Source organism: Anas acuta, chromosome 4, assembly GCF_963932015.1.
Source record: "Anas acuta chromosome 4, bAnaAcu1.1, whole genome shotgun sequence".
NCBI classification, from domain to species: Eukaryota; Metazoa; Chordata; class Aves; order Anseriformes; family Anatidae; genus Anas; species Anas acuta.
In genome coordinates, this window is record NC_088982.1 from 20,980,556 (window position 1) to 21,007,210 (window position 26,655).

General features: G+C 34.5%; 1 protein-coding gene across 6 annotated transcripts in view; it reads left to right on the top strand.

Moving 5' to 3' along the window:
- PCDH7 (protocadherin 7) overlaps positions 1-26,655 on the top strand; it is a 284,006-nt gene that overhangs the window by 129,629 nt on the left and 127,722 nt on the right. For 2 of the 6 annotated variants that reach the window (XM_068680073.1, XM_068680076.1), the window contains exon 2: positions 5,932-6,148. The exons of 1 other annotated variant lie outside the window; for it this stretch is intronic. In XM_068680073.1, coding sequence (XP_068536174.1) covers positions 5,932-6,148 — 217 coding nt within the window. Of the gene's footprint in view, positions 1-5,931; positions 6,149-26,655 lie in introns of those variants that run through there. 3 more of the 6 variants (XM_068680079.1, XM_068680074.1, XM_068680075.1) reach the window with 3 other exon arrangements.

Sequence of the window (26,655 nt, forward strand, 5' to 3'; positions counted from 1 at the left end):
GTTTCTCCTGGTTACAGTGTGGTTTGAATCCTTGTTCCTGACATTGCAATAAATGCCAGAGAAAAACAGTATTTTACAACTGACTTTTTGGAGATATTATTCCTGATATCTATCCTTCTTCTCTTCAGTTGTCTCGCTATAGAGTTTTCTTTAAAACCTCAAAAGTTTCACTGATTGGGATCTAAACAAAGATTAGGCTGCATGGGAAAAAAAAAATCCTGTTTATATTTTGTTTGTTTGTTTTTATTTTGCATTCATAGCAGTTGATGTATAAATATAGTTTCTTGTGTATCAGCATTTTAGTGCTCATAATTTTCTTGATAGGGATTAAATTTCATGTAACTTTTAAATGTTCATGTTAGTAATAATTAAAGGGCTCCTATGTTTTATGTACAGTACAGGTCATTGCCCTTTTCAGAGGCATTTTTTTAGCAATCCTATAGTATTATCATCTTTAAGATAAAATCATTTGTCATTGTAAAAATGTTTACCATAATTAAATTTTCACCTTAATTTTCCAAATATATAAAAACTCTGTATCTTTTATGATCCACAGCTCTGACTATTGCTGTGTTTATTCAAATTATACTATGTAAAGTATATGGTGTTTTATATATGGTGTTACTGTAAAATGCAGTAAGGATATCCTTTTTTTTTTTTCTGTTCTTAAAATGCATTAATTTCATCAGATGCAGTGTTTGTCAACTACATAGGTATAAAACATGTATTATTATCAATATCTCTTCCTTCTAATCAGCAAACACAGGCCATGGTGTTATTCCATGGGACATAATGAACTCAAATTTAGCAATACATTTGCCAGAGAAGACTTGGTTCTCAGAAGTAATGCAATATAGAGGTCAGAACTGTGATATTTATACTGTTAGTAGAAGCGCAATTAATGCTGCAGAATAACAATTAAACATGTACATCATTCATTGGGAAAATATTTCACCAGCATTATATCATACTCATTAATATTCTGTGGAATGGGCTATATGGGTGAACTGAACTGAATGTTACTTGTGTTAGTTTTGTGTCAGATAATTCCTACTCAGTTCAGCACTTGAGAAAAAAAAAGCAAGATGAACATCTGGATCTGTTTTAAAGCACATTATTAATAACTAAGTAAAAGCATGTGAAATTTCTCTTAGTTTAGAGAATAATTTATTATATTCTTAGGGATTTTCAGTTTTATTTATAAAACAATCTGGTTTTGCAACTATTCTGTATATTCTTCTCTATATGCCACCCAGGAACGACATATATTCTTTAAAGAATACGGGAAAGGAAAAAGGACAGTCAAATTCTTTTAATTCCAGTGTTAAGTTGCATCCCTCTGGTTCTTGTAGTAACTGCAGATGGTATAGAGTGTTTATGGTGCAGTGTGTCTTGGCTACAAGATTATATCTGAAAAAGGAGGAGGAACATTTACTAAATGAAACCATAAAAACCTTAAGCAAAACCCTAAAGAGAGAGTGGTAATATTTGTCTCCAACGTGAAATTTCAAAGAGGTTATCCCAAACTAGTCTTTTGAATACTTTTTAAGTAGGACAACAGGTATGCGGTAACTGTTTATGACAGGCTTTGCATCCCACCCTTGAATTCTTTGAGGTCTCCAGTGTCTCTAAGCGTCATACTCTCCAGTTATCTACAGTTACATACAGTGCAGGTGTGATTTTCCTAGGAGAAACCTGAATAAGGGGTAGGACCTTCATATTTTAAGGGTAGGTTCTGTTGAGCTTAGCTCTGAGTTGCAGTGCTACTTTTACTACTTCAGAGGTAATCTGTATCCAAAGGTATTTAGCATCTTTTAAACAGTGGTTCCTAAACTGTGGCCTGTGGTTCACTTGGAGTTTAAGAGTTACCAGTTCATGATATGGCTATATACATATAGGTCTATAGGGCCTTTCAAATGTACCTTCTTATGCCTTCTCAAGGAATTTGGTAACAAGCAAACAAAGCAGTAACCTGTGTGAAATTATCAGCATTGCCTCCTTAATTTGCAAGTTTTCTAAACTTGTCACAGTATCCCTAGCAGTTAATTCCTTACTTGAGTTATACTGTGATATTCAAGAATAACCTCTGGGAGAAGATCTAAGTAAATCCAAATTGTGTGAGGTTCTCAAAGTTTATATTGTTGGTCCAGAACTTAGTAGTAATTGATGCATACATGTATATAGCTACAGCATACAGTGTCTCATTACATGATGTTTTGGTCTGTCAAACAGTTCACAGCCTAAGTACTGACCAAAACAAGGATTTGTAAAGTTATTTTTGTAGTGTCAGTATGATCAGTGAAAATGTATATCTTTAGCTGTAGTCAAGTGGAAGTTTTGGATCCATTTTAATATATACATAAGCTATTATAAATTGTCAGTAAAAAACTAATTCTGAACATGGAACTTTGCTAAACACTTTAAAAGTTGCTGGTCTTGCACCTGTTATTGCTAAATCTGTTCTTTTTTTTTTTTTTTTTTTTTCCTGAAATGTATATGCTACATATGTGCTTACCAATACATATTAAGTATGTTTACTAATATTCTTTAATATTTAATATGGGAGATAATATACAAATCACTCTTGCCTGTATGTGTGATTCCACAAAAGCTTGCCATTTCAAAGATAAGCTGTGTGATTTAAGCTAGATCTTGTTTTAAAGCAAAATGCAGTTTCCTGTTGAGAACTAGCATACAGATATTCCTTACATGCCTAGATGCTTTAACTGAAAGCAGGTTTATTCCACTCCAAGCATATATATGTATTGCCACTAAATACTATTTAGCATACTATGTATATATACCCATATACCACCCATAGAGCCTAATCCCCTGATTGCACAGAGTATGTAACAGCCAGAGAGTGTGCTCACTGGGGAGCCTGCCAAGAAGGGGGAGACTGTAGGCTTTTGATTTCTTGCAACACAGGGCAGACAGCTCTTTCATCTGTACAGGGGTAAAAACTCTGCCTGAGGAAGCATCAGAGACCCTCTTCTCCAAGGGCATGGAGTCCCCATTTGCTGACCTAGCCTGATGTTTAGGGAGATTTGCAGTTTGATAGGTGCTCAGATGCAGGATGGGTTGGAGAGACTCCTGAGGCTTATTCACCTTCAGACTATCAACTTTTGCTCCTCATCCACCTGGGCACTGGTGATAGTTTTTGACTGTATCAAGGGGTGGCTGCATGTCTCTGATGGGAGAGGGTGAACAGCATGTGGGACCAGGTGTTGTTTTGACACTGAAAGGCTTGGGAAGATAGATCCTGAGGACCAACAGCTGGTCTTGCAAGAAAGGGATTTCACTTCTAGATCTTTAAACTAGAAATGGCTGTGGAGGGAAATCAAAACCACAGTAAAGTAAGGAAGCGGTGGGCAGGGGTGGGCACCACTGGGTGCACGATGGCAGCTACAAGAGACACTTTTGCAATGATGAAGCAGGGTAAATGCAGGGGCACCTCCAGCATGCCATATGTATGCAAATGCAAGCAGACTGGGAAACAAGCAGGAGGGACTGCAGCTCTGCATGCAGTCACAGAGCTACAGCTTTGTTCAAATTACTGGGCTGATCTGGGAATAGTCAGATCGTAAAGAAACAGCAGAGCCAGCTTGCAAGATATGAAATACTGTCTTTGTCTGGCATCTTTTTATATACTTAGAAGTCAACCTGTGGAGAGCACAAGAAGAGAACTGATTGTTAACATAAGCAAAAACAACAATGAAAGAAATGATGGAAGAAAATCAGTTGTTCACCTCTAAAAGTATAGCTTAGGTAAATATACTTGATCTTCACATTGATTTATTATTTCTCTGAGGTAATTTAATGTGTGCAAATTGTCAGTAATACAGTACATAACCTATTAAAATATTAAAGTGTAATGCAAATGACACAGACACTTTGTGGGACATGTTATTTTAAAGGTCTTTGTCCTTCCATTATGATTTAAAGTTAGTTGGAAAGGTTTTAGAATACTTGTGCAGCTCAACAAACAGCTTCCTTCTGAGTACTTGGGGAAGAGAATGATCTTACTGAGAATCTATGGGGAAAAATATTAAAGTTGTATATTGTAGATCTAGGGTCTTAACCTAGCAGTTGTAATCCTACTCTATGATTTATACTGTTTCCTCATACTTCAGTGAAAGGAACAGCAAGTCTATTTTTAATGTGCTCTTTTAATCTGCGTTATTTGTGCTCTCAATTCTTTTGTTTTGTTCCTCTATTCTCCTCACATTTGATATATTATGAAGCCTTAAATTAAATTGCTATAAAAGCACTTTTCAGCTGAAGAATAGGAAACTTTAAAAGGTCAAAGACTCACCAGAAGAATATCATGACTTGTAGCTTAGAATTTTCTCATATTTATAGCAACACTCACATTTGTAAAGTTCTGATCTACTTGTGCCAAGAAGGCTCAGTGTTATATTTGTACTCCTGCCACTTTATCATCAGCATTGAATATTACATTATATCTTAAAAACAACTGTAAAAATACTAATTCCAGTTGAAACTCCAGCCCTCTACTTCTAAATGTAATGTGGACTCCTGTTCATCCAGACTTGTATAAGTGGCTGTAGTTGCTGTTTCCTCCCTTCTGGTGTGCATACACATTTCCACCCTATAGTGTGACGAGAGGTGCCAGTAGGGGTGTCTCATTCTAACATACTGCTGGAAACACATCTGAATATGAAGACAGGCAGCACCCTCAGATCTCATATTCTAAACATAGGGAAGTCTGCAGAGTGTCTTATAAAAAGGATCAGTCAGTGTTTGTTTTAGAAGGTGCTTTCTAGAATATGTATATACCTGCATGCACATATTATGTATGTGTGTAAACACATTTGTCTGTGTTTACATACATATATAACATATAATATATAATATGTATATAATATATACACAGTATTTGGGCATACAAATCTATGTGGTGAAATTAGGTTCTTTATTACAATATCAGATGCTTTTCTGTGGTTTTCTAGCCTTGTTAACAGTAAATTATTTCAAATGTATCATTACTGCTGAAGTGCAGTTTAAATCCTAGGAGAATCCACCAGTTTTTTTACTGAATATCCTGCCTGCATTTAGTGTCCTCAGAAATGTGAAGGATTGACTCTCCCACTTCCTGGAATATTCACAAATGCCAAAGTTCAGCATGTAGACTTCTAGAGCAACAGTAATATCTGTCATTTTGAATGAATACAAATCTATAACAATCTATGTTTGTACAGTCTCAGTGGAAACATGTGGTGTCAGCTGTGCTTGCAGTACTTTAAAGACTTCATTAAGTTAGCTGGCAACACACCCTATCTCCAGGCACTGAATTTTATGGCAAAGAAGCTAAGAGACTGAACTCAAACTTCTTTTTCCCTTCCCCCCTTCCAATTTTCCCCTTCTTCTCCCCCTACCCTCCCCTTCTCCCCTCTCCACTTTTTAACTTTTTGGTGTCAACTAGCTTCTAAAACCACAAGAAATTATTTTAAAGAAGCCTTATGGATGTGTTGCTATGTTGCCAATTCACATAATATAGTTTACCTGTGAGAATTTATACCCACCCATACCCTCTTATACATATACATGCACACACTGTCAAGTACTTTTATGCAGTCTGATATAAACTCTATTCAAATTATTACTATTGAGTAAGGGAAACTGAACAGAATTTATAAATAATCATAAAATAGTTTGCTTAGCTTATGCAGCTGCTTGAAAGGAGTCTATACAAAACTGCATGATGGTTCTAGACTGGCTATGACACTAAAAGTCCCCAGATACTCTATCCAGTGGCCTTTTAAGGACTGTACTTACTGTTTGATTTAAATTAGAAAAAATTGTTTAATGAGTAAATGTTGAAATACTAGTTTGCTTAAGTCATGTTTTGAGAATCAGTTGTTCATAGACTGAACTTTTCAGTGACATTCAGAATCTTTTCTCTTGCAGCCATTTCGTAGAGTGACGTTTTCTGTTGTGAGTCAGCCTCAGGACCCACATCAAGGGTCATTGCAGAGTTGCTATGACAGCGGTCTGGAGGAGTCAGAAACACCAAGCAGTAAGAGTTCATCAGGGCCAAGACTGGGTGCCCTTCCACTCCCAGAGGACAACTACGAAAGGACTACGCCGGATGGCAGTGTTGGTGAGGCAGAGCATATGGAAAATGGTAGGGGCAAACACAACATTCACACACATAATCTCACTAGCAAGTGATACTAAGTAGACTTTTGAAAGGTCAGTCCAAAAAAATAAATAAATATATTAAATAGTTTAATTGTAAGTTTTTTATTTTAAACTTTGTTAAAATCCAGATACATAAATTAATGAAACATAACACTACTAATAAACCCAGCACTTTTTTCTCTTTACATGTTTTTAAAACTATACTACAGAAGCAGTTAAAACATTGACAAAATACCAGTAGAGGCCTGGGGAGATGGTAATTGAATTAATTTCCATATTTTTCATTTTAGATAAAATACCATATATCTTCTTTTCCTTCCATTTTTGATTCAACAGCTACTTAGGAAATTTCCCAGAATGTAATATGTACAGCATCACAGAAAGAAAGCAGGATATAAAAACCCCACTCTAGAGAATTCTTTTTTCCCCCAAAATGCTATATAGTCTGTATTCAAAATAACACTGAGTGTCAAGTCCATTCTTCGTTACTTAGAAAAGAAGGATGTTACTTTCCTTTTGTTCACTTTATTTTGGACAATATTTTTAGAATATCTTATTCAAATTCAGCATCTATTTATGTAGAAGGGGAAAAATTTCATTTCTTATTTATGCTCTAGTAATTTTTCATCAATTGCAAAATAAAAGTCATTTAAATTTCTTCTTTTCTGTCTAAAACTATTTAGATTTTAAAAAAAATCTTTTCAATTTGAAATATATTTCATAAACCCTGAATGATTTACTGCACTCCACTTACTGGCCTTCATCTAAAGTTTTATGAAGTCAGGCACTGACTTCATTGTGTTTTGATTTGTCCATAAACAATAAAATAAATTACTGTATGTCAAAGTGTACAAATTTTTGATAACCAATGAAATAATGGGTTTGCTAATCCAATTGGAATTGTTGGGTATACTCGAGGGGTGGTGTATTTTCTGGTATAGACTGACTGAACGAGTTTGGATAAGCATATGTTTTAGTTTTTCAGAGATTACAGCACTGGTTAATTGTTCTTCATTTTCTGTCTTTCCTGAGATAGACACGTTTACCAAATAAAAGTAAATTGTTTTCCATGGTAAGATATTGCCAAATCTAGTATAATTGACTGAAGAATGTCTATAGCACTCTACAATTGCTTATAATGTATATTCCCCCAATTAATTCAAAAAGAAGATGGTATTATCCATCTAAAAATAAGATATTTTAGGTTATGTATAAGTGTGTGTGTATATGTATTCTACTTGGTTGTTTGTATGAATATGTCTTTTCATGTTTACTTTTTCTGTGTGAGTGATAGGGGAAAAAATGATACTGCTACTACAAGAAAAATTGCAGAAAAAAAGATTTCTAGACATTAACCCTAAAATAGGATGATTACTTCATTGTCTGTTTTGCGATAGACTTTGGTTAAGAAAATCAAACTAAACAATTTGTTCATTTCCCTAGACATATAGCAGTATAGTTGATTGCTGGACATGAAATTCTGAGTTCAGAAAGCGTGTTAACATGGAGTATGTCTTAACCATATAGGAAAAACTGGAGAGCAACAATTGAACATAATTTTGAGTATATTCTGTAGCCAATGAAAATAACCACCTTACTGAAACATAACTGAAAATGAAAAGTGCTTGAGTGGTGTGAAAAATGAAAGCAAACCAGTTTATTTAAGTTTTTTAGTTGATGTTGAAACTGGCAATGCATTCTAGTAATAGAAGTATTTTTAAACATTACTTTGATTTTTTCAAAGATGATAACTTATGTTTGGTAGGATAAACTTGTTTGATTCAGTTTTAAAAATAGTATTGTATAGATAGAGTAGTTAGAAATGTATAGACAAATGTGTTATTACATGAATAACTGACTGGAATCAAAAGTATCTTGAAAAAAATATTGTATGGCAGGAACTGCATACAATAATTAAGGATTCCTTCTCCTTTATATAACCTTGAACTGAGACCTTTGAAAGGTGGGTGACATTGTGATGAAAATTATACTCTACAGACTTTTGGAGTTTTCTGTCACATTTTAAAAAACAAGATTTCAACAGTTGGATGTCATCCGCCTCCAGAATTTTTTTGTTAACATTAGTCTATAAATAATGACAGAACAGGATAGAATGTACTTTTGTTCCTCCATATATGTAACATCTGACATTTGAGTAAGTTTTTTTTAAGTCCACTTGTATTTTAACTATTTTAAGCACAATTGTATTGTTCAAATTCTGATAATGTAATCTTCAATATTAATGGATCAGTCTGACAGAAATAGAATTGGAATTGAAATCTGTCAAGTGTTCAATTTATCACATTTAATTGGAAACTAGGTAAGATACAGAGTTTAGCTTGGTTAGGTTTTAATTAGAATTTATACTGGGTTTTCATTCAGATTTTCCATGGAAATGACAATTTGAAAGCTACCTTAGTTCTTGTTAGTACTTGGAATATTTACTATTTAATTTCATTTGTCATGAAAAAATGCAGTTATAATTAATTGCTTTGGGTTTCCACTCATTTTAAAGTTTGCAAAGATCATTTTCAGCACTATTCAATAAACCGTCTGATGTGTTTGATACGTTTTTGTGCCAGATAAGATGACTAAGGAAAACGAGTCGTTTTTATAGTTAAGGAAAATGTGAGAAGGTTAAGTTCACAACAAGAGTAAATACAAGATTCAACTTTCTGTTTGCTGGTAAGATGCCTCTTTCTACTTTCTCAGGCTAGGGTAAACCACTAAAATGAAACAACAGGGAAAGGGGGTCATTTTTTTTAAGAATATGTTGTGCATTGCCTGCCAGCCTACGTGACTGTCAGATGTAGATTGAAGTTTTGTTCTGATGATTAGCTGTGGTGTCAGATGCAGGCAAAAAAGAAAAAAAGAAAAAAAAAAAAGAAAAGAAATGCTAGCAGATTGACTGTGAAAATTCAGTATGCAAAGATCTTGTTAATTAGTAAAATCTGCAGAACCAGAAGTTACTTCTGAGTTAATTTATCCCCTGCCCTTGGAGCTTTCCTTACAAGGAAATTCTGCTCATATGTACAGCCTTCTTCTCTAATTTTGCTATTAGAATGGCACTGTCTTAATGTGAATTGCACAATAATTTTCTCAAGAACATTTTTATTACATTTGTACTTGTATATCAAGTGTAAAGACATTACCATGGTAAACGAGTTTCCTAGTTTTTTAGTCATAGCCTTCTGTTTCTGACAATGCCTAATGCAAAAATCCCATGGCATCCTACTTCCAGAACTACTTTACCTCCTGACTCTAACAGTTAATAGTCAGCATATGCTTTAAATTGTGATTTTCTAAAAGATAGTAGTAAAAAGGAACCTAAGTTGTCATGAGACGTAATTTTCTTAGTGTTACTGGCCTGAATGGTATCTTTCAACAGTGAGTTCCTCTGAAGGCTATTAAAATTGTTTTGTTCTTATTAGCTTTTTATACATTTTTCTCTTACTATACATCTTTAGTATACGTGTTTTTTTATAATTATAAGAAAGAGCATGGAAGTATTCCATTTTACTCTTAAATACTGTGGATTTTGTTTCCTTATCATTTGTCTTTTCTCAGAACAATATATTCCTAGTCTTTGGTCAAGATGTGCGTGTTAATTTTTTTCTTTCCATGAGCTTCTGCTTTATATTCCAATGTGGGGGTAACTAGAGATGAATATTCACCATTCGTGGAATGGACAAAACATCCTTTTAATATTAATTTCTATGCTATTAATCATACATAGAATATTTAAGCAGAACTTTTCATTGTTCTGTTTCACATTCATTTACATAGTTCTGCTAGGTCTCTCTTGTCTTTCTTGAAATCTTCTTAGAAATATTTGATTATACTCCAGTTTTTCAGATTTTTGTATATTTGGTATTTATTTTTAAGTGGCCTAATCAGTTTGATTCTTTGTTAAATATAGATAAATACCTCTGGCAGTGAATCTGCAGCACTGTAGATTTTGGCTCACATGCTCTTTCTTAGGAGATTTGTTCCCATGCAGTTGTAATTAGTTGTAATTGCTTGCCACATCTGAGATATCTACGTTAATGCTAGCTCAGGTATTTCTGCATGAACATATCTGTTATCTGCATTTAGAATGCAGTGCAGCATTCTAACTCAGCCTGTATTTCAGTAGCGAATATGTAAGGGTGGGAGAACAGCAGTCATCTCCGTGAAAGAAGGAAAAATAAGGGAATGGTTTACAGCTGACATTTTTACAAGGGGAAATGGAGTCAAGAAAGATTAAGGAACACGTCTGAAGTCACACAGGAAATAAGGGGCAGAGTTTGAAGAAGAGCTCAGGATTTCTGTGATTCAGTTACTTGACTCCTACAAAGAAATCAGTAGATAAATTACGCTCCAGCTGACACATGGAGGACTAAAAAGCAAGAAAGAGAAGTGCATTATCAAGGTTCATACAGTCTGATAATATGCTACATTCACAGCGACAATTTAAGATTTAACTGTAAGTGTCAAAGTTTCAGTGTAGAGCAGGAATTCATGGTATGTAAGATAATGACTTGAAAATATGAAAGGAATTTTGATGATTAATAGGTTTACTTAATTTTATTTATGAGTCTCACTTTTGCTTGTAAGGTAGAGTATCGGTCTGTTTTCTAGACAAAACTGTTAATAAAGTGAAAAAAGAATCAATTAGTTTACAGAATCCATTTCCCTTTAGGTTTTTACAGTGCAAATAAAAATACAGGTTAATGTTCATGAAGAGTTAAATGTCCTTATTGTAAACCAGACATTCATTGGCTTGCTTCAAAGAATCTTTGCAGTTCCCATTATTTTCAGGTGTACTCTTGAATTCAGGTCCTGAAATTGCATGTGAATAGTTCTGTTTCTAAACTCTACTGAAAATGTTAATGCAAGTAATGCTGATGCATACATCAGAGGGTTTGAATCAGTAAAGGTTTTCAATATAGTGATAACATGCTAATAGTTTTGTTGTTTTTTTTCTTATTTCAGTGCTGCATCCCCTGTTTCTTAAACGTTACCCTGCACGACTCCAAAATACCAGACAGTGCTGCACAAATTATTGTATAATGTATATACATAAGAGTTCTTATCCTCGTTTTTGATAAATCCCAACCTATAAATATACACACAATGAACACTGGAGTCTGTAAATCTAGCAATATATACATGGTAATGTTTTAGAACACATATTCGGTGACATATGTCTTGTGCCAATTTGTTCTGAGAATGGAATATTCTGATAATATCTGTAAAAGGCAATTTTATAAGAGGAAAATCAGTTTCTCAAGCAGAAGACGACTTCACAGGGATCTCTGTTATAGTAGTATAGCCTTATGTAAGAAAATGAACCTACCTCGGAAAAACTTGGGCTGTTTTGGTCCTTGATTGCTTTCCCCCTTTTTAATCTGTTACCATGTTTATTTAGATGACCTTACTGCATATGTCAGCTTTTTTACCAGAATAACGTATGGTTTGCTAACCTATGTGCATAGCAATACTTTAAAATTCAAAACCGCATGGTATTCTTTAAGAGTTACTGTGCACTTTGAAGTGTTATATATGTATACTTAAAAAGAAAATGAGGGAAATATATTTTGATTGGGTTATACATTGCTTGTGCTCATATATTTTTACTTCATTAGGTTAATGACAATATAGAAAGGTAAGCAATTCTTTTAGGTTGTGAATTACATGGCACTACACTTATTTTATCTTATCTGCTATTCTATGTTTACATTGTACTTCAGCATGCAAAGCAAAGGACCAAATATAGGCCAACTGTGAGCAGAAATAACTGTTTCAAACTACCAGAACAGTATGCTGTTTATGTCCTCTCTCCTTATCTTTTTATTTTCTGTGACTATCCAGAGAAACACCAACAACTGCTGCATGCTTTCTATTCATGAAGTATGCCCAAGTATCATTGTGAATTGTTTTCAGCTTGATTAGGATTTTGGGTGCTCAGACAGTGCATGATTGGATCTGCTGGAATCATAGAAGGAATGCACACCTCTGTGTTGGAAATCTACCCCTACTCATTGATAGCAAAGCTAATTCTTTGTTTTTCTGATATTCTGAATAGCATTGTTATTTCTCCAGCTATTCTTTGTCGCTCTCGCATTGTATTTGCTCTAGTTCCCTTTGTACTTCATAGTGAAGAGCAGCATATGGCTCACTTAAAAAAATTAATATTATAAGATTGTTTCCTCTACTTATGATTTCAGTATCCTACTCTTGAAAAGAAAATACATATGACAATAATTGCTTGCCACTCTTAAAAATGGTATATTATTACCAGACAACTTGAACTACCTTTTACTAAAACATATTTCTCTTTCATTACCTTTAAAAGATGAAGTCATATTCCATCAGTTTTTAATCAATAACTTGAAAATGGAGAAAGATGCATTCTTAAGGATGCGTTACTGCAGTTTTGTCTGTTAGAAACAGTGAGGGAAGGGTTTATATGCATGCATGTGGGTGTGCATGCATGTACACTTCTTGGTGAGTCAGTTCTTACTGCAAATACCCATGAGATCTATACAGTTGCACTTACATAACCTGCTTCATCTATGAATTTCAAATCAATTCAATGAGGTGGATAGGAAAGAACATACTAAACTGAGAAATGGAGAACTAAATCATCATAAAGTGAGGTGGTATGTCCAACGTCATCCTGTGAATTGATCTTTTGTCCGGTAATTGATCCAAGAGGTAAAGCCAAACACTGTCCATTCCCCAAGGAGTAATAATTTGGAGACCAACTTCCAGTTTGCAGTCAAGTTGATGAGAGTTTTGCTATTGACTTAGTGGAGTTAGGCTTTTATCCAAGTCCTCCGTGCCAGCTGGTAGCTCAGGCTGCCTCCCACTGATGCAGACTGCAGAACTCTTTGATACTGTCAGAGTCCTAAATGTGGACAGGGGACAAAATGCTTTCCAAAATTTACAAACTCAAGGAAGAAGAGGTTTATGAATGGAATATTTAGCAACCTTTGCATCCACATCAGGCTCTTTTCTGGACAAAAACAAATGCAGATAGTCAACGGAAATTTATTTTTCCTCAGTCCCAAGGAGTTCTTTCAGCATGCTGCATTTCCCCTGTACTCCGTAGTTAATGACATTTTCTTCAGTTTCCTGGACAACATTAGATCTTTCTGTCCCTTCTAATCTTCAAGTATAAGGATGATCCAAAAGAAGTCCTTTATAAGGGGTATTTCTTCTCCATTTCACAGGAAAACACATTTTGTTCTCTTGGTTTCTTCTGTTCCATTTATTTCATTTTTCATTACACCAGATGTCAATATTTTACTATATAATACCTATATAAAATTGATCATACCATTTTGGACTTTCTCATACAGTTTGGATGTTTGCACTTTGATGTTTTAAAAGCTGGGGTAGTTTTTATTACATGCAAAAAAAAAAAAAAAGATTGATGAAATCAAGAGAAGAATCTCTATGTTTTCATTGAGTCCACTTAAAAACAAACAAAAAAACAAAAAAAAAACAACAGTTATTATTTTATTGCTATCCAGAACAAATATCTGACAGTATTTTCAAAATGGTGTATCTGGGCTGAAGGGCCAAGAGCATATCTAGTTGCCCTCACAATTGCACCTAAATGAATCACAACAGTAACAAAGATTGGTGTTTAAAAATCTGCATACAAACTCAAATACCAAGTGCACTGAATTGAAATGGGCTCATATATGCTATAATCATACATTTAGATCAGTTAACTACCCTTATATAGTAAAACTTCACCTTGAGTTATAGTGGAGTGCAAGTACAAAGAATGTAAGTATTATCCTGAGTTATTGATATTTAGAGAATTTACATAGGCTGCTCCATTTTCACATCTAAATAAAGTCACTTCTTACACTGTTATTTCTTAAATAATTTGTATTAAAGATGTATAAAAATCTAAAAATCACTGACAAAACATACATACAAAAAATAATCAGTTTTGCACTTCTTTTTACATCTAATTCATTTTTACATTGGATTATCAAAAAAAAAAAAGCAACAAAAAAATTAGACTGAAAGTAGCTGTGTTCTTCTTATGTACTTTAGCAAATATTAATGTGAGATTATGCCAAAATGTACAGAATGTTATTTAAAGGAATTAGAAGCCCCAGTACGATATGCAACATTTGGAGTTCTGAAAATTCTACTTTATAGGAAATAATTGGTCTTCAGAGAAAAATAGCAATTTCTTTAAGGACCAGAGGATTTCAAGGGCAGGGTAATATAAATTCAGACATTTCAGATACTGCTGAATCTTACTGTAGTGTCACCTATAGTGTGTTTTATGTGTCTCAGCAACACAGCATTCAATGTGAATGTCAAATGATTGAATACCTAGAAAAATGATAGTATGTGCTATTCATGAGAATTAGGATTTTTGATAAATTATGTCAATTTATTTGTACAGAAATTTAAAATAAAATTCCAGAGGAGGTTGACTTGTATTGGGCAAGGAGCAACAACAACAAAAAAGATTTTAAAGCTCAAACATAGTTTTTATGCACAGATAAAAGCAAAAGCAAAGACATAATTTATTATGGGAGAAACTGTAGTTTATTAATGTGCCTTTTATAAGGGTGGTTGTGTTTTACATTAGACTGAAGTATTCTAATACTTTAAAGCTCACATCACAGTTTACTTTAAATGTGCTATTAGAAATAAATCAACATCAATGATTGATCCATTGATTTTTAAAAGAGCTGCCCATTCTCATACTGTAAAGGACAAACACATCTCAGTAAATAATAATAAAATATAGACAAATAAAAAGGATAGATGATTACAATATGCATTTCTATCTACCATATAAAATAATTGAAATTAAGGCAAGAGTATAAATTTTTGCTTGGGTGATAGAAGTAAAGTGTACAGGCAGTAAAGGAAGAACAGCATTTATGGAGTTAATTTATTTTGCTAGTTGTTTGGTTGCTCTTGGAACCAGATGAACATGCCCATACTGGCTTTCCCAACTTGCTTGTCTTAACCTGTTTTTTGCTGTATCTAAGGAACAAATCAACCCTAAAGCACCCTGCGGGGGCACTTGTTCTTTTACTAAGCAATCTGTATTATTTCATCAACGAGAGAAGTAAAATCAAAGTGCATCATATCTGAAATCACATGTAAACAAGCCATAGGACAAGCTCAAACCAAAGTGTTTTCTTTTCCTATGGGTTTATGATAGATTTGTTTTCTTGATCCAAGGATTCTCTCTGTCCTCTTTTTTTATTTTTCCCCCAGAGATTTCAACAGTGTTATAAAGACCAGTGTCCATAGAGGAGATCTTGGAAAAAGACTTCTTAAATCAAATCCAAATAAACCAAAAAGCCTGTAGCATTTGTACGCTGCTGTCATACTACCCTCAAAGTGTTTCAACTGTGCTGCAGGTTAATTATTTTCTTATGCAGGAGCATTTTACTTCCAATTAACTCATACTGTCTTTAAAGAGGAGAATGTGTCCCCTTCTTTTGGGGCAGTGCAATGACATTTATATTATCATGAGATGTTGAAGTAACATGTCAATGGAATTTGACATTGCAAGCTTTTATTATGAACAGAAGGCAAAGAGATCTGATGTAATTTCACCTTCCACTGCTATTAGCTAATAACAATCTTTTATTCCCTATGTGGAGAATAGAAACCATTTTGTTTTAACAGAATATTTGAAAAAATAAATTTAAGCACATGTATCATAAGCTATTTTATTAATGTCTTTCAATGTTTAATTCTATTACCAGTAGCTGTCATTTCCTGCTACTGAATTGCGTAATTTGTGCTAACATACATTTCGTATTCCATCTATTGCAGTAATAATACAGGGATTATTGTGATATGCCAGTAGATTTGACAGCCCTGGGAATGTGATTCTTTCTGCTACTCCATACATAGCCGTAGTTCAGGTACATAAGAGAGTAATAAAATAGTCAACATTAGTTGTTTTCTAGGTTTCTCGTGTTTTTTAGGGGGGGGGAGGTAGGAGAAGAAAGAGCAGCATTATTACATAGGATGATTTTTAAAATGCAATCTATTTAAGTATTTGTGTTGTGTTTCAAGATGTCTGATTCAATGTCCCACAGCATGATTAAGGTACTGTATTTAATGAAGTTTCATTGTTGTGTGACAATGTTTGGTTAAAAAAAAAAATAGGCAAAGAAAGCTAAAATTAAATCTTGGCTTAAAAAATACGTACCAAATGTTTTTATGCTTAGTGAAGATTTGTAATGGCATGATGATAGAAATTTCACTATGCCTTGTAAAGCATTCAAGAAAATATTTAAGCTGCCCTGAAGCACTGGAAAAGCACTGCTTGATCCATCTGATAATATGCAAGGAGCCTGCATATTCTGACTTAAAAGTGTTACAGTCCATACTGGGACCCCGTTTCCAGCATGTTGCTGTACAGAAGTACAGCGTACTGGCAGAGGAAAGAAACAGCGTGGGCTTTGGTTCTACTCTGAGAATGTTGTGGCCAACAGTCTGAGATTTTAACAATTAGCATAGGCCTGAGGAGACCTGAAAGAAAACACGATTTAACAATTTTGACACTGTATGTTACCCTTTTTTATTAAAAAAAAAAAAAAAAAAAGGCAAAATAATCTATTCTGCCCATAGTTCTCTACCTAGATGACACCAAAGGTGGAGGGGAAAGGGTAATAGGAAAAAAGTATATCAAATTTTAATCTGTACCAAAATGTCTTCCGTGTGTATTTTGATCTAAGGGACTCAACAGCAGTGTGCAAAGGGCATGAGTAGAATTGATTTTTCCTACCCTCTGTTTCCACCTATACTGGAAATGGCCATATCTGCAGAATTAAACTTTGGGAAATAATAATGGCACGAGAAACTGGTTCATGGACAGACTCTGATGAAGCAACATGGGCTGAGAGTCAAAGGGGAATACATCCTAGGTATTACAAAGGGCAATACATAGGACAGGCTCTGTCCTGTCACAGCGCACCATTTTTAACAAAGGATGTTCCTCAGAGGCATAGCTCACTTGCTAGGAGCACAGATACAGAAACCTGAGACACAGTCAGATCTAATCTAAATAGTAATGGGAGAATACAGAAAAGCTCAAGATGCCCCCAAAGGTTCAGATAAGTGAATATTTTTCTTGTGCTTTTCTGTTCAAAAGGAAACAATTGCCTTTAGCTTTTACCAGGTAGAGTCCCATATGCTATTGCTCACGCTGTGAATGTTAAGTGGACCTTAAGACATTACCCTGAAATTTCTTGACAAACATTAACTGAGTAAATTAAGGAAGTTATAAAACTAAAGTCTCTAACAGAGTTCATCTCTACCAGGCACTTGTTTTTACTGCCACCTGACTTTTAGAAGTTTTGTTTTTTTTTGAGAAGGACTTAAGTAAACTGTACTGAGAAGACTAATTTGTTTATTACAGTGAAGATAAATAGTAAGAGAACTGAACCAAGACCAGGTCAACAGTGATAGAAAGTCATTACAATAAGGTGGCAGTTAAGTTGCTTGTGTAAAATTGAGTTAGCACCCAGAGGACATTACCTATTGGATAGGTGCTCATGCCCCCAGGAAGCATTAACTAGCATCCTGGTTGAGATTGTAACCAGAACAGTTGAGAAAAAAGGATCTGATATGAAGTCCACAATTATTGGCATGACAGTGGCTGCCAAATGCTACTATGTATGTATCATGGACAGAATTTTCTGTCTAATCATAACCTGTCACTTCCTATCAGCATCAGGTTTATGCAGAAATAAAAAATCCACCTAGGACTGAATTTCAACAATGGATTTAAATAGTTTTACTGAACAGAATAGTGATATTGAGTAAAGGAGATTACTCAGGGCATAAACTTCAAAGCAGAATGGGTTCCTCTATTTCTGAGCACTTGTACTAACCTAATTTTAAATGCTCTTAACATGAAGGAACTCCTCCAAGTTCAGATCAGCACAATATAAAGAGTTTTTTTTAAATGCTGCCACAATTAAAAATGCTATGTATTGTCTTCTGGAAAATAATGGTACTTTATTAGCAATGAAACTCAGGAGTGCTTGTATTCTACTCACTGAAAATAAGGTCAGTTGTTCTCTTCCAGAAAGTATGGAACAATCAGAATTGAATATATGTGTGTGTGTGTGTGTGTATATATATATACATATATTATTTTTTTTTAATAGGCTCGAGACTTCTAACAAATTCTGCTCTCTTAGAGAAATAAATTTTTCTAAACTTTACCATATTGGTTCCATTATTTTCTCTCACAAATATCTCTTGAAACCTTCTTGTGCTTTGATTTTCCAAGTATCTTTACTACTTCATTGATAAATAATCCCATCTTCATCCAATTATATGTATATATGCATATATATATATATAGATATATATATAGATATATATACATGTATACAGCATAGTTCCCAAATAAATGTTGAGAGAACAGTCAAATACAAAGAAATCTCTGTAGTTCGGAGAGTTGGAATAAAAGTGCCTTTAAAAATGTGATCATTGCTGTGATCATTGATGTATTCTTGGAGAGCAGAGAATCCCTGTGTTATGCCTCATAATCTGGTTTAAACATCTCCAACATCTTAAGCAATGAGAGGGTTTAGTAGGACTTGCCCACCTCATGTTTTGCTACTAATCCTGAAAGGATTATTCATTTACAGCAGTTAAAACAACCTCTTGTAGAGAGACTAAATCTGAGTTATTCTTACATTTCCACATCTCATATAGGACTAAAATTTCCATTAAACAATGCTGCAGTAATCACTACTTTTTTTTCATTGGGAACTGCAGTCTGCACAAGGGATAAAGTTAAGCATACAAGCATGTCTTAAGATTCAGCTGTAAGGAGCTAGATTAAAACTTCCCCCACACTACTGTAGCAACTGTGTAAAGGAGGGTTTCTTTAACTGTTGGAAATAGCTAAATTTAATTGAAGCCTTAAAAGCATATAGGTCCTATATTTTGCAACAGTTTTTCTTTTAACTTAAGCTTTACATTGAGACATAGTGAAAACACCACACAGAACCTATTCAACCAGGCAACCTGTTCCTTACCACTGTGTCATAACTAATGCTATCAGTGGGGATGCAGAATTGTAGGAAATAGCTACAGATGTTATTTTTTAATGTTTGATTGTAGAAATTTGAATCGAATGCTAGCTGTATGCTAAAGCACATTAAACTGTCTAATTCCTACAACTCCTGAGCTGCTTGTATATAGTAGAATCTTAATGTCAGGAGCCATGGAAAACCTCTGTTGAAAACCAAAACAACACACACACACACCAAATTAAAACTCAGAACAAAAAAATGAAAAAAAACGCCAGACAACAGATTGACCTCAAAGGGACATATATGAATTTATGATAGTTTTAATTTACCTTCAGATATTTTCAACTTTATTTTGTTATTTCTGTGCTTCATTTTTAACACCTGAAGGCTAGCTATATATATATATTTCATATTGTTCATAACTCCTGGAGCTGTGGCTTTAGCAAAAATAACATTTCTGCAATCTGGCACTTCTGTATGTCCCACAAGACATTCCTATAGGAAATGCAGAAGAAGAATCATTAAGATGACTAGTAAAGATAATTATATTTAGAAATCTTCCTACTATAAAATAATGTCATTACCTAGAGCAAAATACCATTTACTTTTTTTTATTCTATCAGTGATTATTGTCTTCGCTATGTATATATATAGCCAATTCTGAAATAGCATGACTTGTTCTCCCATAGCATCACATAAAATGTTGCTGAGCTTAGTGAGAGCTGTGGTGCTTTGTGTCATGGAAAATCCGACAAAAAATGCAATGTCTGTACTTTCCAAATCTCTGATAACTGGAATTCAAACCTGGAAAAAAAAAAAAAAAAGACAAATGTTAAGATGATCTTATTATTTTTAAAAAAAACAGTGAGAGGACTTTATTAATTTTTCCTCAGCTTTCTAGCAGGTAAAGGTTTTATGAAAATTTTGGTGTACTGTCTAGTCTGAAACCTGAGCTTGGACAAACTTTGAAATCTTTGCAGTTACTACCACAGTCAAGTAGAGAAAACTATTTTTTTTTTTTAACCTTAGTAGAGATTTCTTGCAAAGACCCTACCTTTGGTGAAATGAGAGAAAGAAAACAAAAATAAGTCTATGACATGAGACTTCTAAGACTTAAACAAAAAAACAACAAAAAACTTTACCAAAAAAAAGTTGGAAATTAATTACGGGTAAATAAAATGATACCCTTACTCCAACAATAAGCAAACCATTAATCAGTGATTAATTAGCAACTCAGGTAGCCAAATAGTAATCCTTGCATCATGCAAGGATTGCAGTTGCATCATGCTGCGTCAGCAAGAAATAAACAGCTTCCACCTTTGAGTGCAATTTGAGTTCATTTCACAGCATGTATGAGAACAGATACCAAGAGCTGGAAAGTCCTGGATCTGTTTTTCAGCTCTGCTGCAGTCAGTGTTAGACAATGAGCTAATTTGTTAATCAAAAAACAGATGCAAAATCTATCTCATAAAGTTAATAGGAAATTTTTAAAAGTGAGCTTCTCCAAGTGAAGACTGCTGATAACGGAAACTTTCATGTACGTTACTTCCAAGCACTAGGTAAAGTAAGCTCAGCCTTTACCGTGAGTATTCTCACTCTTCAGAGAATCTTTATATTCATTGTTTTTCTCCAAACGCATACTTGTCAACAAATGAAAAACAAACAAACAAAAAAAAAAAAACAACAAGGGAAAAGACATACAGTGGCTAGATATGGCACAAAATATTCTTTTTCCTAAGTAAATATTTTCCCCCAGGGATGAGAAAAGTGTATTAAGTAAGCTAAGCTCTATGTGCCCATCCTATTGATTTTATAATGGAAGTAGCAGTGCTCAATTCAGGTTGCTCAATTCAGGTTGCTCTGACTCTTTCCAGACCTAGGTGTTGTTTTATTTTTGTTTTGTTTTACCCTGAAAGGTTTATTATTAACAAATATATCTACTGTCTGTGCGTGTCGGGGAAGAGGAAGTTCACAAAGCTTCCACTACTCCAGCAGCTGTAGTGAAGGGCCTTTCCTATCTTAACACCTAACTTTAACACAATACAGTAGTTTTCAAGAGAATTTGTATGTTTGTATTTTGGGTATCTTAAAGAAATAATCTTTTGAACAATGACTTAATTTTAGTGTAGTATATAGGAGTACTATTGATTGTGAGGTAACACAGGTCATTTTGCTGAATGTTTTGGTAGGCGTAAAGAATAATTACCCTTCTGTTACGCATGAAGAAATAGCTAACACTGTAATTAACGCAATGTTAAATCATCCTTGTAGGTGTTTAAAAATATTTTTTACAGCTTCCTGATAAAAATGATAGTCTATTCTCTGATAGTTTTGGAGTTCAAAGCAAGAAGCAATGCCACAAATTGTATATTAGTGAAGATGCCTCTTAGTTCTTCCAAAATGCAGATTTATGCTTCATTTTGGGTTTTTAATAACTTTAAAAAGCATGTGTCTTATGCAAACCTTCCAGAAACATATTAGCCAACATAGCTGCAGCTTTTTAATTTTTGTAATTGTCATAAGAAATAAAGAAACTTGCAGCAGATAATTATGTGACAACAGTATAACCACTAATGTGAAAATGGCTTCAACAAAAGTAACTTTCCAGCATTAATTATAATAAATGAGATTCTTTAGTTAGAGACAACGAGAAAAGGGCATTTTATATTTATACTAGGATTATACTTAACATTTTTTCTTACACTTTAAGGAGCCATAAATCTAACGTTTTAAATTATTTATGTTACATTCAATTAAAGGTTAAGTTCAGCTAGCTAAGAATAATCATAATCTAAATAAGAAAAATGCATTAAATACTTCATTATGCATTTTTTTAAGGAAAATGGATTTTAATAATTTCAAGCACATAGGTACTTTGGCATACACTGCAGTGTTTTTCTATTCCTTCTGTTGAATTAGAAGAGTAGGTAGACAAGGCTCTGATTCTAGGTCATTCACACTTTCTTTCCTTGTGCACCCATGAACCTCTCTGTCATTGTTGAGCTATTTGAGCTCTGAGCTCTGTTGAGCTCAAGAATGGCTGAGGGCACGGGGCCTGTTCAGCCTGGAGAAGAGGAGGCTGAGGGGAGACCTCATCGCAGTCTACAACTTCCTTGTAAGGGGGTGTCGAGAGGCAGGAGACCTTTTCTCCATTAACACCAGCGACAGGACCCGCGGGAACGGGGTTAAGCTGAGGCAGGGGAAATTTAGGCTTGACATCAGGAGGGGGTTCTTCACAGAGAGAGTGGTTGCACACTGGAACAGGCTCCCCAGGGAAGTGGTCACTGCAGCGAGCCTGTCTGAATTTAAGAAGAGATTGGACTGTGCACTTAGTCACATGGTCTGAACTTTTGGGTAGACCTGTGCAGTGTCAAGAGTTGGACTTGATGATCCTTAAGGGTCCCTTCCAACTCAGGATATTCTATGATTCTATTTATGGAAATTTTTCTAGGTTTATTGACCTTTGAACTCTTGTTGCATAGATTAAAGCTCAGTTGCTCTTTTACATGTAAAAACATTTTTTCTTTAAAATGCCGGCTTAAAAGATGTTCCTATACTAAAGGTGGTGTTTCATTCTGGTCATATGCCAATTTCTAATCCCTCAGTGGGAGGAGAATGGGGAAAGGGAGGGGGGCGTGTAGAGAGGGACTTTCCTTGCAAGAAGGGCATGAATTCTTCAGAAATATCAGCAGTCTAAAAGAGTGGTGGTGGTTCCCTCCCTGCCCCCACCCCCTTTCCTGGAAAAATTACAGGAGTTTTGTTTCAGTCAAACCTGATTTAAGTCATGTGTTTCTCAAGAAGTGAATTCTATATATGAAACAGAATTCTCTTCTTTGATATTACAGGCAATAATATCCTGCAGTGTATTTCTTTATAATCTGCACTTACTTTGGTATACATACTGTTCAGAACTGAAGAACTTCCAAACCTTTCCCCCCCACACCTTTTACATTCAAATTTCACTACTACTACTGTTGCTTATTTTTGTTAAATTTTTTTTTTGGAGTTCACTTTACATTATATAATTGCATTTGAACTATTTTTATTGTTTTCATTTATTTTAATATTATGTTAAAATATGAAGGAAAAATCCAATTTATAATTTTATTCTCTAGAAAAGCAATGTTCTTTTGATTTCTAGTTACTCTTGGTAGCTGTGTAGGTTTTGAAATCCTTTGGGCTTTTTTAAAATCTTTTTTCTGTGAAGGGTTTGTAGTCAATAGTTGATTATACTAATGGTAAAGGAAATTGTTTGACTTCAAGTATAATAAATGGCAAAATACTTAATGTCTCTTGTGAGTATTACCATCACATCATGATGATAATATATCATGTAGCTTATTAACCTTGCAGGGGTGCAAAAATAAAGCAGCAGGACATGCTGCAGCAGAAATATTTTTTTATCACTGCTTGGTGATTTCCTGTCTTACAGTAAAATACCAAGCAAACTACTAATAACAATTGTAGACATATGTTTAAAAAAAATCCTAGTTTTTTTCCTACCTAGTTTGTTTAGAGCACTGAAAATGAAAAATTCAGAGCAAAACCTAACATATGATAATAGTTTTTCCTTAAAACTACCCAAATGAAGTCTACCATGAAAAAGTTGACATTATTATGCAGAAGATATAGTAGATGACCTAATTCTTTGCTTTGCTTGATTATTCCCTACAGTAGCATGTGCTTAACAGCATGCAAACAGAATATGGGTGTTTTTTACTTAGGTCTCTGAGCAATACAGGACCTTTTGTTAGGGTGCAACATTGCATGGCATATCCAAATAACATAACTTATCCCCTGCATAAATTCTCATCTTTTTATTGTCTGCTGTAAAAAGGAGTGGTTCACTCTAAGGCTTCTTTTTTTTTTTTTTTTTTTTTTTAAAATCTTCAGTTCAAGAAACTACTTTTTATGTAGCACAAAGGAATGTTGTTTGTGGGGAGAAAAAGGAGAAGAGCACAGATTTGACCATGTTCCTATTCTTTATTCAAAGAGTGTTTTACAGACCTGTTTGTTAAAGATACCCAGTCCATACTTGATCTGTAAAGGTCAGTTGTTTATATATCTCCAATCAAATAATAAAGATTGATCTAACATGGCTAGTTTTTATTTTCAAGAAAAATCCGTAGGCCAAATCATGTTGGAATTAAAACATTCTTGAAAGACATAGAAAGCATTTCCTTCAGTAAAGCCATGCAACATGGAAGAAGTAACAGCAAGTCTAAATATTCATTCTTCTGAAAAGATTACCTTTGAGATTTATTTTTTTTCATAAAACAGAGACGGTACAGAGTGGAAGAAGCCTCCCACTCAGCAGTCCCATTCTCTCACAGACAACTTTGTCATATACTTCCTGCTATAAATTTGGTTGAGCTCCTTCTTAATATGACTAACAAGAAGGAAAAGCCAATTTTTACACTTCTGTTATGAGGCAGACAGAGTCTACAGTTTTGAAGATGAAAAATGATTGTATGGCCACTTCATTCCTTTTTGTCCTTATGCCTTTAGTCCTTTCCATTTCTGGGCTATGAGATAGTCAAAATTTTCAAGTACAAAATGTTTTGCAGTGCAGTTCTTCATTGAGCCTAAGTCTGTGGTCTCCAAGCCAATGTTCTTCATTTCCTTTATCTGTGTGGAGTGATCCCAAGCTTTAAGCATTTGTTTTAAAGCCATCTAGTATTGGCAAAACCCCACAGATTTGGCAAATTCTCCAGAAGCCTGGATGAAGACTTGTATATGCAGTATTCTAGCTGAGTTGTTGATAACACTCGAGAGAACACATTTATGCAGTAGAGAAAAAGTTTCTATAAAATATTCAATTTTTTTCTTTTTTTTTCCCTCTGTTCCTTTTTTTTTTTTTTAAAGAAACAAGAAAAAGAAGAAACAGAAGTGGTAATATCCAATTCCAGATGCAATAATTTTTTTGTGTTAGCAGTGTAGAAATAATTAGTAATGATTCAAGATGTTAGACAAATATTATTTCCACTCTTTGGTTTTTGCAGAAATGTTGGTGGTCTTTGCAATACAATATTGCTTTGAATCATTAGAATAATGTAAGGTAGTTTGAAAAACAGACAAACTAACCTGCAAAGAATAAGAGAATATCCAAGTGTTATTTGATACATCATCTTCAATTACACTCCAATTAACATTCTTAAGTTAAAAAAAAGGGAAGACCAAAAATACTTCAGTAGATGTGTTGAATGTTTCTGCATCAAAGTGTCTCTGGAGATTGTGACGTGCATTATTTTTAATTGGATCATGGCTTTAACAATGGTATAAAGTAAGACATGTTCACCACCTATATTCTATAACTTATTTTTGAGAACAAATTTAGTACTTACGATGTAAGACTCGGAGGCCAAGGTGCAGCTCCCTGTTAACAGTTGTTGAAGCTTCAGTTGCTCAAGACCAGAGACAAACCAGTTCATTAGGCTGAAAATTGAACTGCAGCTTCTCCAAGCTCTTAAACAGATTAGTTACTCCTTCACTTACATGAGCTGATTCTGGAGCCTGACCATAGGTGCTTCCCTTTACCACTGTCTCTAGGAAGCAGAATACATCCATAGGGCACTGTTACCTATTCCTGTGACATTGACACCTCTTGAAATAACAGAGATGTTGCTTCCCCACTGACAGTGCTCCCAAATCTTGACACAGGTCTCCTCTAACGCAGATGAATGGACTGTAAGATTTTGGTTGCAGTTTCTAAAAATTAGTCAAATTAACTGAGACTATTAGCCAAACTCTAAGCAGGTTAATTAATTCAGGAAAGCACCCATCTTGTCTGGAAGGTAGTAATCACAGCTAGCTTCTGCCAAGTGAGCTGAAGATGTGTTGCTTACCAGCTAGAACCCTCACCTGACCACACAACCATCAATAGCAGGTTGAGCTGAGCCACAGTCAGTGCTGCCATGAAGTCATGCTCAGCTGTATAACCTGAGTAGAGCCAACATTCCTATCTATTGTTCACATTGTAAACAAGTACTCAGGCAGTCACATCTTCACACATACTACTTGCTGGTCATTACAAAAACAAACAAAAAAGTGAGGATCTCTCTCATTCTTGAAAGAAAATACATTTGTTATCTGACAACCAATATAACAAAATCCAAGTACTGCCAGACAGTCAGGGCTTTTCCCTTAGACCATTAGGACTTCTAGGAAGAAAATCATTTCTATTTCCTTTATAGTCAGTGTTGAGTGTAATGAGTCACAGCTGTGCCAATGAATCATAACTAACTAACCTGATGGGTAATGCCTGGAGGGTTCTAGCATCTACTAATAAGACAGTAAGTTTGTTGGCTTATGCTTTCAAGTTTCCTCATTTTCTAAAAAATGCAACAGGCAACAATGTTTTTTCTTGAAGTCTGAGTGTATGAGACCTCTACAGGCCAAGGAGGTAGACATTCTATCAAATTAAGGGTCAGATTTAAGGCACATCTTG